Here is a 15332-nt window from a genome sequence, read left to right as displayed (position 1 = left end):
TAAATAACTGTTTAATTTGTGGGAAACAAATACCTCATAAAGATTTCCACTCTTACTGCTTACCTTGTTTAGGCCCAGACCACGGCGTAGCAGCCTGTTTAGCCTGTGCTTCCTTCAACTGACGACCGCTTAGGCGTCGGTGGGAGTTCGGTGAACGGTTTTTCCGGTCAGATTTTGGGTACATTATGGCGTCGGATCCTCGGACTTCTCAAATTGTTAAAAACGAAAGAAAAGACCGACATCGGTTTCGGCCGAAACCAGTGTCTCGGTTTCAGCGAAACCGAGCAACGGGTCAATCTTCAGCCGAATCCATGACTACTACCGAGGCTCCTGCTACCCTAGTTGAATCGGCCTCTGAAGTTTTGCCTACTAATGTGGTTCCTATAGAATTATCAGACACCATCCCTTTGGATGTCTCTACCCCAGCACGTGGTGCTGCTAGGCCTCCTGCAGCCATGTCTATTAAGGCCTTTGCCAGGGCTAAAGCAGCCAAAACTGCTAAATCAGTGCCTGTTAAGCCCCCTCACACAGGCCCAGTTCCAGTTCTCAAATGCTTACTCTGGCAGAGGATCTCATCTCTTTAATAAGGGGATCCCAATCTCACCCAGACAGGGCCTCTCAGCCTCCAGAAAAGAGACCTAGAGCAGAGCCCCAGAGCCAGTGTCCTCAAATGATTCTTCTGATGATTCAGACATTACAGACCATCCAGAGGCTCCTTTTTCTACTTATGAAGATTCCGATGCTGAAGAATCTATTCCATCTGCCTCTCCACCAGAGGAATTTTCCTTTGGGAAACCTTACATGCCATGAGAGAGCAATTCCAATGGCAGGGACAAGATTTCTCAGATTCAAGAAAAAGGCTTAGGACCTTTCTACACTTACCGCAACATAGGCCCTTAGCTATACCTCCAGTTCTGCCTGTTGTGGATGATGCATTTAATGATGTTTGCACTGCTCCTGATACTTTACCTCCAGCCCCTGCCAAACCAGATAGGTTTTACAGGGTACCGACACTCATCACCACCTACAAGGCCCCACTTGCAGATCCTGAGACTATCTCCCAGGGGCCTAAGGCAGTAGCCGACCTCAGCAAAAACCCTCTCCTTCTGAAAGGGAATCCAGGTCCTTAGAGAGATGGGGTAAAAAGTTTACACCTCTGCTACTCTTTCAGCTAGAGCTTTGAACTGTCAGTTTCATATGATCCAATACCAAGAGTTTATGCTTGATCAGTTAACTAAGAAACTGTCCTCTGATGACTCCTTAGATAAGAAATATGTTTTAGAAATGGTGAATAACATTCAGCAGGTTAGTAACCATTCTTTAAAATGTGGCTATGATGCACTGGAGGCTTCATTTAGATCAGCCATGACTGGCACAGTTATAAGAAGGCATGCATGGTTGAAAGAACAGGTCTTGCCGGATCATGTTAAAGCAAAGCTGTTAGATGCTCCTATGGATAAGGCCAGTCTATTTGGTTCTCCTGCTCAGCAAGTAATGAAGAAAATGGAAGAGAAGGCAAAATCTGTACAAACAGTTAAAAATTTCTTACAGGTTCAGCCCCCAAGGTTTAGCAGGAACTGGCCTTCCAAAATTGGTCCTTTCCAGACTCCTCTAAATCTCAGAGAGGCAGGAATAGACGTTCCAGAGGCAGAAATCAATCCAGAGGAGGTGCCTACAGAGGGCCAGTGGCAAGGCAATAACCAGCGAGGCACAGACACAACCACTGCCACTGCAACAGGACAATCACAGTGACTTGGCTCTGACACCGCCTACCAGGGAACAAATAGCAGCACCCTTAGGCGGAAAGTTAGCCTTATTTTCAAAATTTGGCACTATATCACAAAAGACAAGTGGATTTTGCAGACCATAGACCAAGGCTACAGGTTTCACTTCCACACCTTACCAGTAAAGAGGAATGCCAAACCTACCTCCAAATCAGAAAAGAGAAGCTCTAAAGCAGATAGCTCAATTAACAAAGATGAGAGCTGTGGAAAGAGTACCACCAACAGAACAGGGCAAAGGATTCTACTCCAGACTCTTCCTAGTACCAAGAAAAGAAAAGTTGGAGACCTATTCACCTGTCCGCCTTAAACACATTCATCATTGTCCCAAAATTCAAAATGCTGACCCTACAGCAACTTCTTCCCATGCTGGGCAAGGAGTGTTGGCTGGTAACTCTAGATCTCAAGGAGGCATACCTGCACGTCCCCATACGACCAAATTGCAGAAGATACCTCAGATTTCTTGCAGGATCAGAGCATTATCAATTCTCAGCATTGCCCTTTGGCTTATCTACTAGAGTATTCACAAAATGCCTGGCATCAGTAATCGCTCATTGCAGGCTACAGGGAATCCAAATCTGGACGACTGCCTGATACAAGCGGACAACAAAAGCAAACTGACAAAAGACTTACAAAGAGTCATTTGCTTACTACAAGCCCTGGGATACACAGTCAATTTAAAAAAGTCAAGACTGATACCATCCCAAACAAAAACATTCTTGGGTGCAGAATTGGACACAGTAAAACAAATGGCATTCCTAACTGCAGAAAAACAAGAACAACTCCCTCATTACTTCTTGGCATTAACAAAGCAGAACAAACTAACAGCAAGGAAAGTACTGCAGGCCTTGGGCTTCATGGCATCATGCATAATCCTGGTCCCCCATGCCAGATTGCATATGAGAAAACTACAGTGGTACCTAAAGAATTTATGGTCTCAACACAGGCACAGCTTAGAAACCGAAATACCACTAATCCCATGCCTGAGACAAGAGTTCCTATGGTGGGCTCAAGCATGCCAGTCAAACCCAGGCTTGCCCTTCCACAACTTTCAAGCAAGCCAAACCATCACGGACGCCTCAGACCTAGGTTGGGGGCCCACATGCTGGACAAATGCATACAAGGATTATGGACCCCAGATCAACTGCACCTGCACATAAAACAAAAAGAAATGCTGGCAGTAAAACTAGCAATCCAGAATTTCAGTCCATTCCTCAAAGAAGGCCCTTTGATGATAAGGACAGACAACACCACAGTCATGTGGTACATCAACAAACAGGGAGGCACTCATTCATACCCCCTATGCCGAATGACTCTGGACCTATGGAATATGGCTCTGAGCTACAACATTCAGTTACAGGCAATATTTGTAAGAAAACATCCTAGCAGACATGTTAAGCAGAACTACCTCGGATGCTCACGAATGGATGCTACACCCGGACATTTTCAAGGCCATCACACAGAAATGGGGAATGCCACAAATAGACCTATTCACATCCCCACTCAATCACCAGCTCAAGAAATTCTGCACAAAGACATACCACCCACTTGCAGGGAAGGTGGACTCTCTATCCTTCAGTTGGAAAGGCCTGACAGCATATGCATTCCCACCTCTTCCTTTGATGCACAAGATACTACTGAAAATCAAAGAGGGCGTCAGGATAATTCTGATAGCTCCAAATTGGCCAAGACAACACTGGTATCCATTGCTGAGGAGCATGTCACGGGGGAGAACGTGGACACTACCCCTCATGCCTTTGATGTTAACTCAGAACGACTACAACATCATGCATCCAAATCTAAATACTCTGCAACTAACTGCCTGGAACATTACATAACAGCAACTAACCCAGATTTATCCCAAAGGGTTAAAGACATTATCCTGGAGGCCCGCAGACCTTCTACAAGAAGGAACTATGCAGGAAATGGAAAAGGTTTGTCATTTGGAGCACTGAAAGAGGAAAAGACGTGTCAAAGATAGATATTGCCAACATCCTGGAGTATTTGGCAGAGCTTCTCCATACAGGCCTGTCCTATTCCTCCATCAAGATACATGCATCAGCTATTTCGGCAGAATACAGCTTCGATTCCCCTGTCTTCTCACACCCTCTACTCAGGCAGTTCCTCAGAGGAATCAAGAATGTAAAACCTCCTAGGAAACCACCATTACCAGCATGGGACTTAAACTTTGTGCTAGAAAAATTGACACTCCCTCCATTCGAACCAGCAGCAACAGCAGATCTTCAACACCTATCCTGGAAAACTGCTTTCCTACTGGCAATTACTTCAGCAAGAAGGGTTTCGGAACTACAGGCCTTAATGGCAGTACAACCCTTCCTAATCTTCCATCAAGATAGAGTATCCATGAGAACTAATCCTACATTTATGCCTAAGGTGGTATCCAGAGTGTCTCTAAACAAGGCAATCCACCTACCTACCTTCTTTCCCAATCCACAGAACAGGGGGGAAAGACTGCTGCATACCTTGGATGTACATAAACAGTTGCGCTACTACCTGGACAGAACCAAGGGCAATAGAAAAACTGACCAGCTTCTAGTGGCCTATGCAACAGGAAGGGAAGGAAAAGCAATTTCCAAACAGACAATTTCCAAGTGGATAGGAAATTGCATCAGATTCTGTTACTCCTACCATGGAAAACCAATTCCACAGAACATAAGACCTCACTCTACAAGGGCTACAGCCACTACCACAGCTTTCTTACGAGGAGTGGCAACCAAGGACATTATTGAGGCGGCTACTTGGACCTCCGTGCATACATTTGCCAAGCATTATAACTTACCTCTATACTCTAGATCCCGAGCAGGGTTTGCCACTGCTGTACTGCAAGGGATCCTAACTACACCATAATTCTTCTACCTCCTCCCCTAGTTTGGCTATGGTATTCTACCCATTTGTTATGACTGCAGATGCATCCTTGAAGGACATAGTACAGTTTTGTACCTACCATAAATGTAGATGTCCGAACAGGATAGCATCTGCAGTCAGATTACCCTCCTTCCCTCTGTGGTATTCCTAGGTATTTACCCTCCTAATAGCTAGCTGGGGATCTCTTATGGTGTATTTGTTTGTATATATGTACATACATGCTTATTTTTTGTGTTTGCCTACCTTTTTTTTGGAAACATTGGCATTTACCCAAAATTTAGTTTTCCAAGAGGGCAACTGGCATCTGGGGCAAGAAACACTGAGGAAAATGGCGCCGGCTGATGCCTTTATACCCGAAGACCAGCAGAGATGACGTCGGGTGAAGTGCGACACCAGCCGAGGCCAGACCCAGACTTTGGAATCCGGCCGACCGAAGGGCTGCCTGACGACAGGACAACCCTTTGTTATGACTGCAGATGCTATCCTGTTCGGACATCTACATTTATGGTAGGTACAAAACTGTACTTTGCTGGAAGTGTGATGAGAAAGAGGGGTACCTGGAAATGTTTTTGAGAATTTAATGAGTTGGCTGATTTTAGAAATTTGTCAAAATTGTTGGGGAACAAATTATTTTAACTAAGGAAATGATTCTTTTGAGCTGGGATATAGAAACAGAATTGCTTTAACACAGTAAGGTCCTACTAGATTTAAAGCCTTTGGCTTCCAAAAAAGCAATTTACGAGGAAATTGAAATAAAAATAAAACTAACTGCAGAAAAATTGTTGAATGTAGTAAAGGAGATAAAAGGACATGAAATCTGTAGGAACAATACTTGTAGAATAATGTTCAGGAGTAGTGATTTCAGGCAAGGCAGGGCTCTAGCAATTTGTGTAACATTAAAATTGAATAATCATTGATACAGTAATCCTGTCTGTACAAGTGTAATGGTTTGTTTTCTGTTAATTCAATGTATGATAAAGATGTTAAATATTTCAAGTACATCAGTGCAGTCTCTTTTATTTTAATGTTTCTCATATGCTATTTTTTTCCTAATCAACTATGCAGCCTACAACCTGGAATATGACATTGAAAATTCTTGTATTTCCCTCTTTCCAGAGGCTGAGCAAAGTCTTTGGACATCAGTGACTGACTTGGATGAAACTGTGGCTAATCTCCTTGTGATAGTATGTCAGTCTCAAGAGAAAAAAGAGTTTGAAATCCAGAAGCTGCACCATGAGATGTGAGTTTTGTTTCTTTTTAATCTTCTATTACTGTATCACTTTGACAAATGCATGTCATTCAATCACTTTATGATTGTGTAACAAACACCTCTGGATTATGCTTTCTGCTTCAGGCCATGTCAGAGCTGTAAAAGAATTATAGTCTATACTTCATTCTCCATTGCTTTACCCTTTTCAGGTCTCAGCCTATTAAATAAAGCAATGGGTTCAAGGCAAATAACCAGTCCTAGACAGGACGCCAGTCTTCTGTAAGTAATGTGTTTAGTGGAAATAAATTGCAATCCATTAGCAGCTGCTGTCGTCATTTAGCCTTCTAAGGTCTACTGATTTAACATATGTACCCTCATTGAAGGGTCATTCATTGGGTTCAACCTCTTCACTATTAACTCTTCAACACTTATTTCACTGTAGCTCCATTACAGTACATCCAAAGTTTGTGCACATCTGCTGGGCCTGATGCCCCTTTTCTGCAACATACACAAACCAATACATGCCATGAGGAGTTTCTGCTTTGGATGACGAAGTCAATCTATAAAGTACCCCTGTGGTCCACAATACAAGTCTGGTGCTTGCAGTGCTCTGCCTTTCTTGCTTTGGGATGAACATGAGGTGAATCCATGCCATAAGTGCCAGATGTTTAAACCTGCTACCCACAGCCATCAGAGAGGAAAAGAGAAGCTCCTGAGCCACCTTAATACAAGGCGGACAGCATGGCTTGTGGGGGGGTTTGGTAGAAGGATTTTGGACATATGTATAGGTCCTTGCCTAAACACAGTCACAATGCCTGAAGCTTGAAAGGTAAACCTAGAGTTTATCCCTCCTTGGATGTTCCTTGCAAAAAGCAAAACATTTTTTATGGATTCTGCAGATTTACAGCTTATTTGTGACCAGAGAGAGAGAGATGCTAATCAGTCCTCTGCAAGAATGTTGAAGATGACACACCCCTCCCCAACTGCACTCTAGGGGATGTATCTTTGATGTGAAGATGCCATGTTGTCCCTTGTTTGATCATTTGAAGCTTAAAGCTGGCTGTCTGGATCCCAAAAAGTACTCAAGGCCAAGAGTTCCACTCCCAGGTTTCACTGTTTGGCTCAGCAGAGTCTGTGGCCCAGGTTGAAGGAGGCAACTGAGTTGTTTCCTACCAGAGCTCGTTTTTAAGGCCTACACCTCTGATAAAAATTGATATTAAGTTGTCTATCTCGGCTTCATTCTTGCTGGTTGGGCTCGGAGCCGATCCTCAGCTCCGACTCGGCCATCTTCAAAAGCTCAAGAGCTTCTTACTGGCTCGAGGCCCCCCCCCTATATCCCATGATGCCTGGCGCTAGATACCCAGATCTTGTTTGCCGCTTCTGCTTTGAGGTTGCATTTACTGACTCAGGTCATATTTTTCTATTTTATTGTTAAGCTGTTATAAAAGTTTTTGATTATAGTTAGTGTTTTTCAAGTTATTATAGTCAATTGTCTCCCATCCCTTTCAAACTTTTTTATTAGAGAGTTTTCCCCTCCCCCTCCTTCTTTTTCGTCAAGGTAGCCGTTTTTAGTTGGAGGCTAATCCTTGTTATTTGACTTTTAGATAATAGTTTTGTAGAATATATAGCTATAGTGTGGGTGTTATTAGAAATAGTTTTACATACTAGCTTTATTTACTATTTTCTTTTAAATATATAACTATAGCGTATGTGTGTTGTTAGGGTGTGGTAGCTTGTGTAGAGTGTGGGTGTTTTTTCATTACCTACTTACCCTACTCTTGTTTTTCTCTCTCCTTTCACAGGAATGTCTAAAGATACGAAAGTACCTGGATTCAAGAAGTGTGACTTATGCTGTCAGAAGATGTCGCTGACAGATGGTCACACTTCTTGTGTCTACTGTTTGGGCGCCCTACACCTGCAGGACTCTTGTTCTGTGTGCCATGCCTTCAGTCCAAGAGTCCTGCAGGAGCATAGGAATAAGCTAATCCTCAGCAGACTAAACAGGTCTGTTCAAAGAACGAAATTCCGGATGGTCACGCTTCGGTCCATTTTACCCTTTCTGGGTCAGGACAATTGGATGTGCTCCATAGATCTTCAGGATGCGTACTACCCTATCAAGGTGGACAGGCGCTCCAGAAGATTCCTCCGCTTCTGGCTGGGAGCCAATCATCATCAGTTCAGAGCTCTGCCCTTTGGTCTCACCACAGCCCCCAGGGTGTTCAAATGTTTGGCAGTAGATCTGAAGTAGTTACTTCATTTGATCTGCAACCTGTCAGTGTCTGATCCGACCTCGGATCCGATCCGGCAGCTTTCCAAGCTCCAAGATCCGAGCTCCTAGCTCATCCCCCTACCCATAATCTCCTAGTACCAACCACATTACCTCAGATTGTTTTTTGCCGTGGCTAAAGAAACTTCCTTGTGAAGAGCTCCTGGCTGGGTGAGATCATTGCTGGTTTCAAACCAATTTTTCTGTCAAAGTTTCGTGTGTGTGTGTTAGTTTCCCTTTTCTGCTTCTTCTGCTAGTTTTTTGGGTCACTTTTGTTTAATTTAAAACTTAATTATCTTCACTCCCCTCCCCCTCCTAGTGTTTGGGTGTGTGTGTGAAAGATGTCAGAAGGGCCTAAGGCCATTTTCTCTAAATGCACTGAGTGTGGCCACAAGCTTTCTCCAGCTGATGGCCACACTCAGTGCTCAGGTGCCTGGGGCAGCCCATTTGTCAGAGGCCTGCCAAATCTGTGCGGCCTTTAACCCCCGGGCACTCTGGGATAGGAAGAACAAGCTGATCCTGGCGGGAAAGCTCCCCCAGGAGTCGGCTTCGTCTTCCTCTCCCATTCGGGCTCCAGCTGCTTCAGCAGCTTCGGCGCCATCTATCCCCTTAGCTCTACCCAGGACTCGACCTCCCTCATCAGGTTTGAGCTCTGGGGAAACTAGTGCCTCTTCCCTCAGAGAGAAGAGACACAAGGATAAGGATGGACATAAGTCCCATAAAAGGCGGGCCAAATCTCATCCTTCGGCTCCGCCAACAAAACTATTAAAATCTCCCTCGAGGGTCTCCGGATCCCCCTCCTCTCGGCGCCGTTCGCCCTGTTTTTCGCCAGAGCCGGAGGAGGAGGATAGGTCTCCCTCGAGGTCTTCGAGGCGGCCCTCCCGGCCTGCCTCTACTACTTCATCTAGGTCAACCCGAAGCATCTCCGAAGCGGATATGGATAGGATGATGCGTCTGTTCTTACAGACCCAAATGCAGATGGGGATGCTCTTGCCTCCCCCCCCCCCCTCGGGGGGGGTGCAGGCCCCATATTTGCCCCGATCACTCCTTCTCCGACTCATTTTCGGGTCTCGGAGTCATCGAATCCAGGCCCTTTCGGACCCGGGGAACTGTCGGCGCCGATAGTGGTTGTCTCTTCGCCGACTATACCTTCGAGCTTGTCGGATCCGAGCTCTCGGGGCCGAGGGCTGAGCGTCGGATCCAAGGGAGTTGCTGTGTCTTCGGCGCTGTTGGCGTCGGAGCATACCTCTGCCTCGGCGCCGACTGCATAGTCTCTGAACCCGATCCCGTCCTCGGATCCGAGGAGATTGCTCTGAGGCTGGTGAGAGTGGTTCTCCTTCGGCTTTTGAGGTAGTGCAGAGGGTACTGTCGAGGTCCTCCAGATCCCCAACCCGGGCTTCGGATCCACCCGTACCCCCACTGTATGAGGGTCTGTCTTCCATCATCTGTCCATCTGGACAACCTGCCCAAGTCCTCCAGCTGGTTCCTGTGGAGGAACAACAACACGTGGACGAGCCCTCTTTGGACAGTCCCACCGAGGAGGTCCCTCGAAAACATCGGTGCAAAAGGAGGCACCTGTACTCCCTTGAGTCTATTACCACAGACACGGACTTAGATGATATGGAGGGTTCCCCAAGGTCACCCCCTGAAGATGTCTCCTTTGGAGACATCATGGAAATGTTGCGTATTAGAGGGGGGTGGTCAGCCCAAAAGCCCTTCCTTGATGAGTCTGTGTTCCTGGAGGCCTTTGAGGCAGGCCCATCTACCTCCTGGGTGTCCCCTCCGGCCGACCCCCTGGTGGACTTAATTACCACCAGGGCTTGGAAGGAGCCCGACACCGTGGAGCCAATTCCAAGGCGTCCCGATAAGGTCCTCAGCCCACCCACAGATAGACCATTTTGGGCCAAAGGAACCCCCGTTGATGCTATGTTGGTGGCGGCGGCCACCAAAAAAGAACTTGCACAGGAGAGTTCTTCGGTTCACCCACCGGAAAAGGAATCTCGAGCGCTTGACCGGATTGGGAAGCGGAGGTTAGCTTCAGCGACCTTTTCCATAAGGGCGCTGAACTATATGGCACATACTATTAGGCTACAGCGAGACTTGATTAAGGAATACGCTGCAGCCCCCCCCAGAGTCCATGTCGGTCCCAGACAACAAGGTTTTTGAGACTCGAATGGCCACTCTAAAACCCATCTCAAATACTTCTATGCGGCTTCTCTCCCATGCTACGGAGGGAGCCGCTAGCGGAGCCGGGGTCATCCTGCGATGTCTCTCCTGGCTCCGTCTGTCGACTTCACGGACCCCTTCAAGGCGTCCTTCGCGAACGCCCCTTTTGACGGTTCTGCCTTGTTTGGCAAAACTGTTCGCGATACGCTGGTCCAAAGTGAAAAGGACGGGAAGACGCCGTCGGAGTCCGCTTCTCTAATCCCCAAAGATCTTTCTCCAGGAATCTGAGGGGACAAAAGAAGCTGTGGTTCCGGAAGTCTCAGCAATCCCATCCTGCTGCGGACCACTTGTCCTCCAGGGGCAGAGGAGGACAAGGTGGACGCTGGCCCAGAGGCAGAGGGGGGCCGCGTAATTTCGGGTCTAGAGAACCTTTCTCAGACCCGCGCAACAGCCCTGAGGGCTTGCCCGACTGTCCCTCTCTGGAGGCAGTCGGGGGGCGATTGTCGGAGCACCTGTCAAACTGGGAGTCCCTTACAACAGATCGATGGGTGCTCCGGATCATATCCAGAGGTTACTCTATTCCATTCATAAACCTTCCCCCCAAATTCAAACGCCTCCCTGATATCCCACCCGATCAGAGGGAGGCAGTGGCTTTGGAAATTTCAAAGCTGCTAAGAAAGAGCCATCCAACCCGTCCCCCCAGACCAGTCCGGATTGGGTTATTACTCCAGGTTCTTTTTGGTGCCAAAGAAAACGGGGGACCTCAGACCCATCTTAGACCTTTCCGCCCTGAACCTGTTCATACCCAAAGAAAAGTTCCGGATGGTCACTCTCCAATCTATTCTCCCCCTGCTGCGGTAGAACGACTGGATGTGCTCGCTAGACTTCAAGGATGCGTATTACCACATATTAATGGACAAACGATCCAGGAGGTTTCTCCGCTTCCGGCTCGGAGCCAGTCATTATCAATTCAGGGTTCTTCCATTCGGCCTCACCTCAGCCCCCAGAGTGTTCACCAAGGTCATGGCAGTGGTTGCAGCCCACCTGAGACTCCAGGGCATTCAGGTCTTCCCTTAACTAGACGACTGGCTCCTCACCGCGACCAACAAGCATCAGCTCTGTGTGGCGAGAGATTATGCTCTGTCTCTGGCCCACAACCTAGGCATCTCTGTAAACGTGCAGAAATCCTGCCTGTGCCCCACTCAAACCCTAGAATTCATAGGGGCCAGGTTAGATACACAAATCTCTAAAGTTGTTCTAACGTCAGTCAGGCTGAACAGCTTGTCATTCCAAGTGTTAGCCCTTCTTCGGAGCCCGGCTCCTCCAGCGGAATTAGTCCTGAGGGCACTGGGGTCTATGTCAGCAGCGATCGGTCTCTCTCGGTCTCTTCATGCTTGTCTACGAATGCGCATTTTACAATGGACCCTTCAAGTCCAATGGTCCCTGTCGATCCACCCATTGTGCATGCCAATTCCCCTGAGCAGGGTGTGCAGGGACTCCCTTCTGTGGTGGTTACAGGCACAGGAACTCAGAGAAGGGAGACCTTTTGTAATTCCTCCGGCCAAAGCCACGTTGACCACGGACGCTTCTTGCCTCGGGTGGGGGGGGCATTGTTCAGGCAGATCCGTTCAAGGCACGTGGACTCCCCTAGAGACCACATTGCATATCAACGTCCTAGAGATGAGGGCGGTGCTTTTAGCATTGCAAGCTCTCCACGACCTTCTTCCCATTGGGACTATTGCAATCCAGACGGACATGTCAGTAGTCTGGTATATAAACAAACAAGGAGGGACCAGATCTTATCCCCTGTGTCGAGAAGCCATGAGAGTGTGGGAATGGGCGATTTCCACCAACCGCTTTCTGATAGCAACGCACATTCTGGGGCGGTCCAACATATTAGCGGACAAGCTAAGTCGAGTGTTCCTAACTCCATACGAGTGGTCTCTGAATCCATCTGTTGTGAAGCAGATCTTCCACAAATGGGGTCAGCCTCGCTGCGACCTTTTCGCTTCTCCTTTAAACACAAAATGCAGCGAGTACTTCGCAATAGTTCCCCCCAGAGACGCTCTAGTCCATGCTTGGCCTCCCGGACTTCTTTATGCTTATCTCCCCCTCCCACTTATGATGAAATTCATCCAGAAAGCCTGTCGGTTGGGGAGCAGAGTTATCCTCATAGCCCCATTCTGGCCTCGACAGATCTGGTTCCCCTTTCTGCGGTCTCACTATGTGGCTCCCCCATGGATTCTGGATCCCAGTCCAGACCTAATCTCGCACCCAGTGAGATGCCATACCCCAAACCTGGTCAATCTCAAACTTGCTGCTTGGTTGATCCAGTTCCATTAATGGCTAGGACTCTCGGTATCTCATCCACCGTTAAGGCCATTCTGGTGGCGGCTCATAAACCATCTACCAGGAAACTTTACAACAGTAACTGGAAACGTTTTTCCATTTGGGCCAAAGATAAAGAATTGGACCCTTTTACTGTCCCTATTCTGACTATTCTGGACTTCCTTTCTCTGCTTTTTAGACAGGGAGCAAGTGCCTCCACAGTCAAAGTGCAGTTAGCGGCCATCTCCCATTTTCATGTGGGGGACGGCATAGGTTCCTTAGCATCTACTAAGTTGTGCAAAACCTTTTTAAGAGGCGTTTTTCTTTTGAAACCACCTGTCAAGACAGTGGTACCCCCGTGGGATCTCACTCTGGTCTTGCAAGCCTTAACGAGACCACCTTTTGAGCCGGCGGCCTCGGTTCTGTTAAAGTTCTTGTCTTGGAAAACGGCTTTCTTAGTGGCTATTACTTCGGCCAAGAGAGTTTCAGAACTACAAGCTCTGTGTATTAAACCTCCGTACCTTATTTTTTCACAAAGATAGTGTGTCCCTCAGGACTAACCCGTCTTTCTTGCCTAAGGTGGCTACAGAATCAAACATTAATCAATCAATAAATCTTCCTGTATTTTTCCCAATTTTTCACAACAAAGGAGAATATACGTTGCACAAATTGGATGTACACAGACAACTGCATTTTTACTTCCAGAGGACTAAAGAGTTTCGCAAGTCAGACCAGTTGTTTGTTTCTTATGCAAAATCAGCCATGGGCAAGGCAATTACTAAGGTGACTGTAGCAAATTGGATCTGTCAGTGCATTATGCTGGGATACACCTCATCTGGGAAGCCAGCTCCAGTTGGCGTCCGTGCTCATTCCACAAGATCTGTAGCTACCTCAACAGCTTTTTGGTCTAGGGTTCCAGTAGACGATATTTGTTCAGCACAAGCTTTTATATAGGTAAAACAAATTGTATGGTTAAAGCTAGGATCTTGAAACATTTATCATGTATTAGAATAGGAGATACGGACAATGCCCTATATAGACATGTACAACAAAATAATGCACATATTTTCAAGTTTAGAGCCATAGCCAACATTGATTTAGGTATTAGAGGAGGGGATGTTAAGAATCATACAGAAGTAACTGAGGCTAAGTGGATTATAGAGTTAACAGCACATAGGGAGCCTGGATTGAATGATGTCATCCCAATGAAGCCCGCCCTGAAAAATAGGCGGGTGTTTTATTGAATGCTGATAGGCTGTGATGTGGTTTAAATTTCATGAACATTGTTAGTGTGTTATCTGATGAAGGGTTTGCACCCGAAAGCGCTCATCTGTTTTGGATTTTAAGTTGTGTTTTATTAAAAAGGATTTGAAGACATAGCAGTGTTCTGCAACGATTATTTTCTGTATTGGTTTTGTTTCGATTGGCAGAACTTTGGTGAGGTACCTATACTTTTTTGACTGATATTTGTTCAGCAGCTACCTGGTCCTCATCTCATACCTTCATTTCTCATTACAAACTGGATATCATTTCCAGAAGTAGGCTTCTTTTGGCTCCGCGGTGCTTCGGAATATCTTTCCGTAAGGACCACCCAGGTTCTATAGGTTAGCTGGGGACTCTGTCCCACAGGTTGCAGATCAAATGAAGTAACTACTTCAGATATAGAAGCTATGTACTCACCATAACGTTCCATCTGAGAAGATACTTCATTTGTCTGCAACCGACCCCCCCCCTGCCATCCCCCGAACCTCGGGAAAATTCTCTGATCATTTGGAGTTGGTTTCTGTCTCGAGTTGGTGAGGCAAAAAAAAAAAACGATCTGAGGTAATGTGGTTGGTACTAGGGGGTTATGGGTAGGGGGAGGAGCTAGGAGCTTGGAAAGCTGCCGGATCGGAACCGAGGTCGGATCCGACACCCTCAGGTTGCAGACAAATGAAGTATCTACTCAGATGGAACGTTATGGTGAGTACATAACTTCTATTTACTGCTCACCTGAGTCAGCAAGGATTCCAGGTATTTCCATATCTAGATGACTGCTCCTCACTGCTACCACCAGGCATCACCTGCTGCGAGCCAGAGAATACACCATTCGAACTTGCGCCAGACTAGGTATCACAATAAATTTCGAAAAGTCTGCATTGCTGCCTTGTCGATCTGTTACTTATAGATGCAAACTTAAATACAAAGGACATGTCAGCGAGACTTCCATTAGACAGAGTGTTAGACATTCGCCGACATGTGCAGGTCTTATTAGGATGCAAAAAAATTCAGGCCAGATTCGTCCTAAAAACTTTAGGTCTCATGGCAGCGGCCATCATACTAGTCCCCCTTGCTCGCTTTCATATGAGGATTCTTCAGTGGATGCTCTTCACCGAATGGTCCTTTCAGCAACTTCCAATGTCTCACATGATAATGATCACACAGACACACAAAAACCAACTTGCTTGGTGGATGGTTTCCCCATCAGTACCCCAGGACAGACCATTTGTTCTTCCTCCTCCAGTGGCTACGGTGACCACGGATGCCTCCCTGATCGGGTGGGGGGGGGGGGCATTTTCAGGGCAGAACAGTCCAAGGCACCTGGCAGCCTCACAAGTACCATCTGCATATCAATGTCTTGGAGATGAGGGCCGTGCTTTTGGCGTTGCAGTACTCTCTTCCCACCGGGACCATTGCAAACCGACAATATGTTGGT

At 46.8% G+C, this 15332-nt stretch overlaps 1 protein-coding gene across 1 annotated transcript in view; it reads left to right on the top strand.

Moving 5' to 3' along the window:
- The window catches only part of SPAG5 (sperm associated antigen 5), a 958852-nt gene that overhangs the window by 324559 nt on the left and 618961 nt on the right, over positions 1-15332 (top strand). The window contains exon 7 of the mRNA XM_044054398.1: positions 5784-5907. Within this exon, the coding sequence (XP_043910333.1) occupies positions 5784-5907 (124 nt within the window). The remainder of the gene's footprint in view (positions 1-5783; positions 5908-15332) is intronic.

Source organism: Protopterus annectens, chromosome 13.part0 (assembly GCF_019279795.1).
Source record: "Protopterus annectens isolate FY-2018-M chromosome 13.part0, PAN1.0, whole genome shotgun sequence".
In the NCBI taxonomy this organism is placed as follows: domain Eukaryota; kingdom Metazoa; phylum Chordata; order Ceratodontiformes; family Protopteridae; genus Protopterus; species Protopterus annectens.
This window is presented reverse-complemented; position numbering and strand designations above follow the sequence as displayed.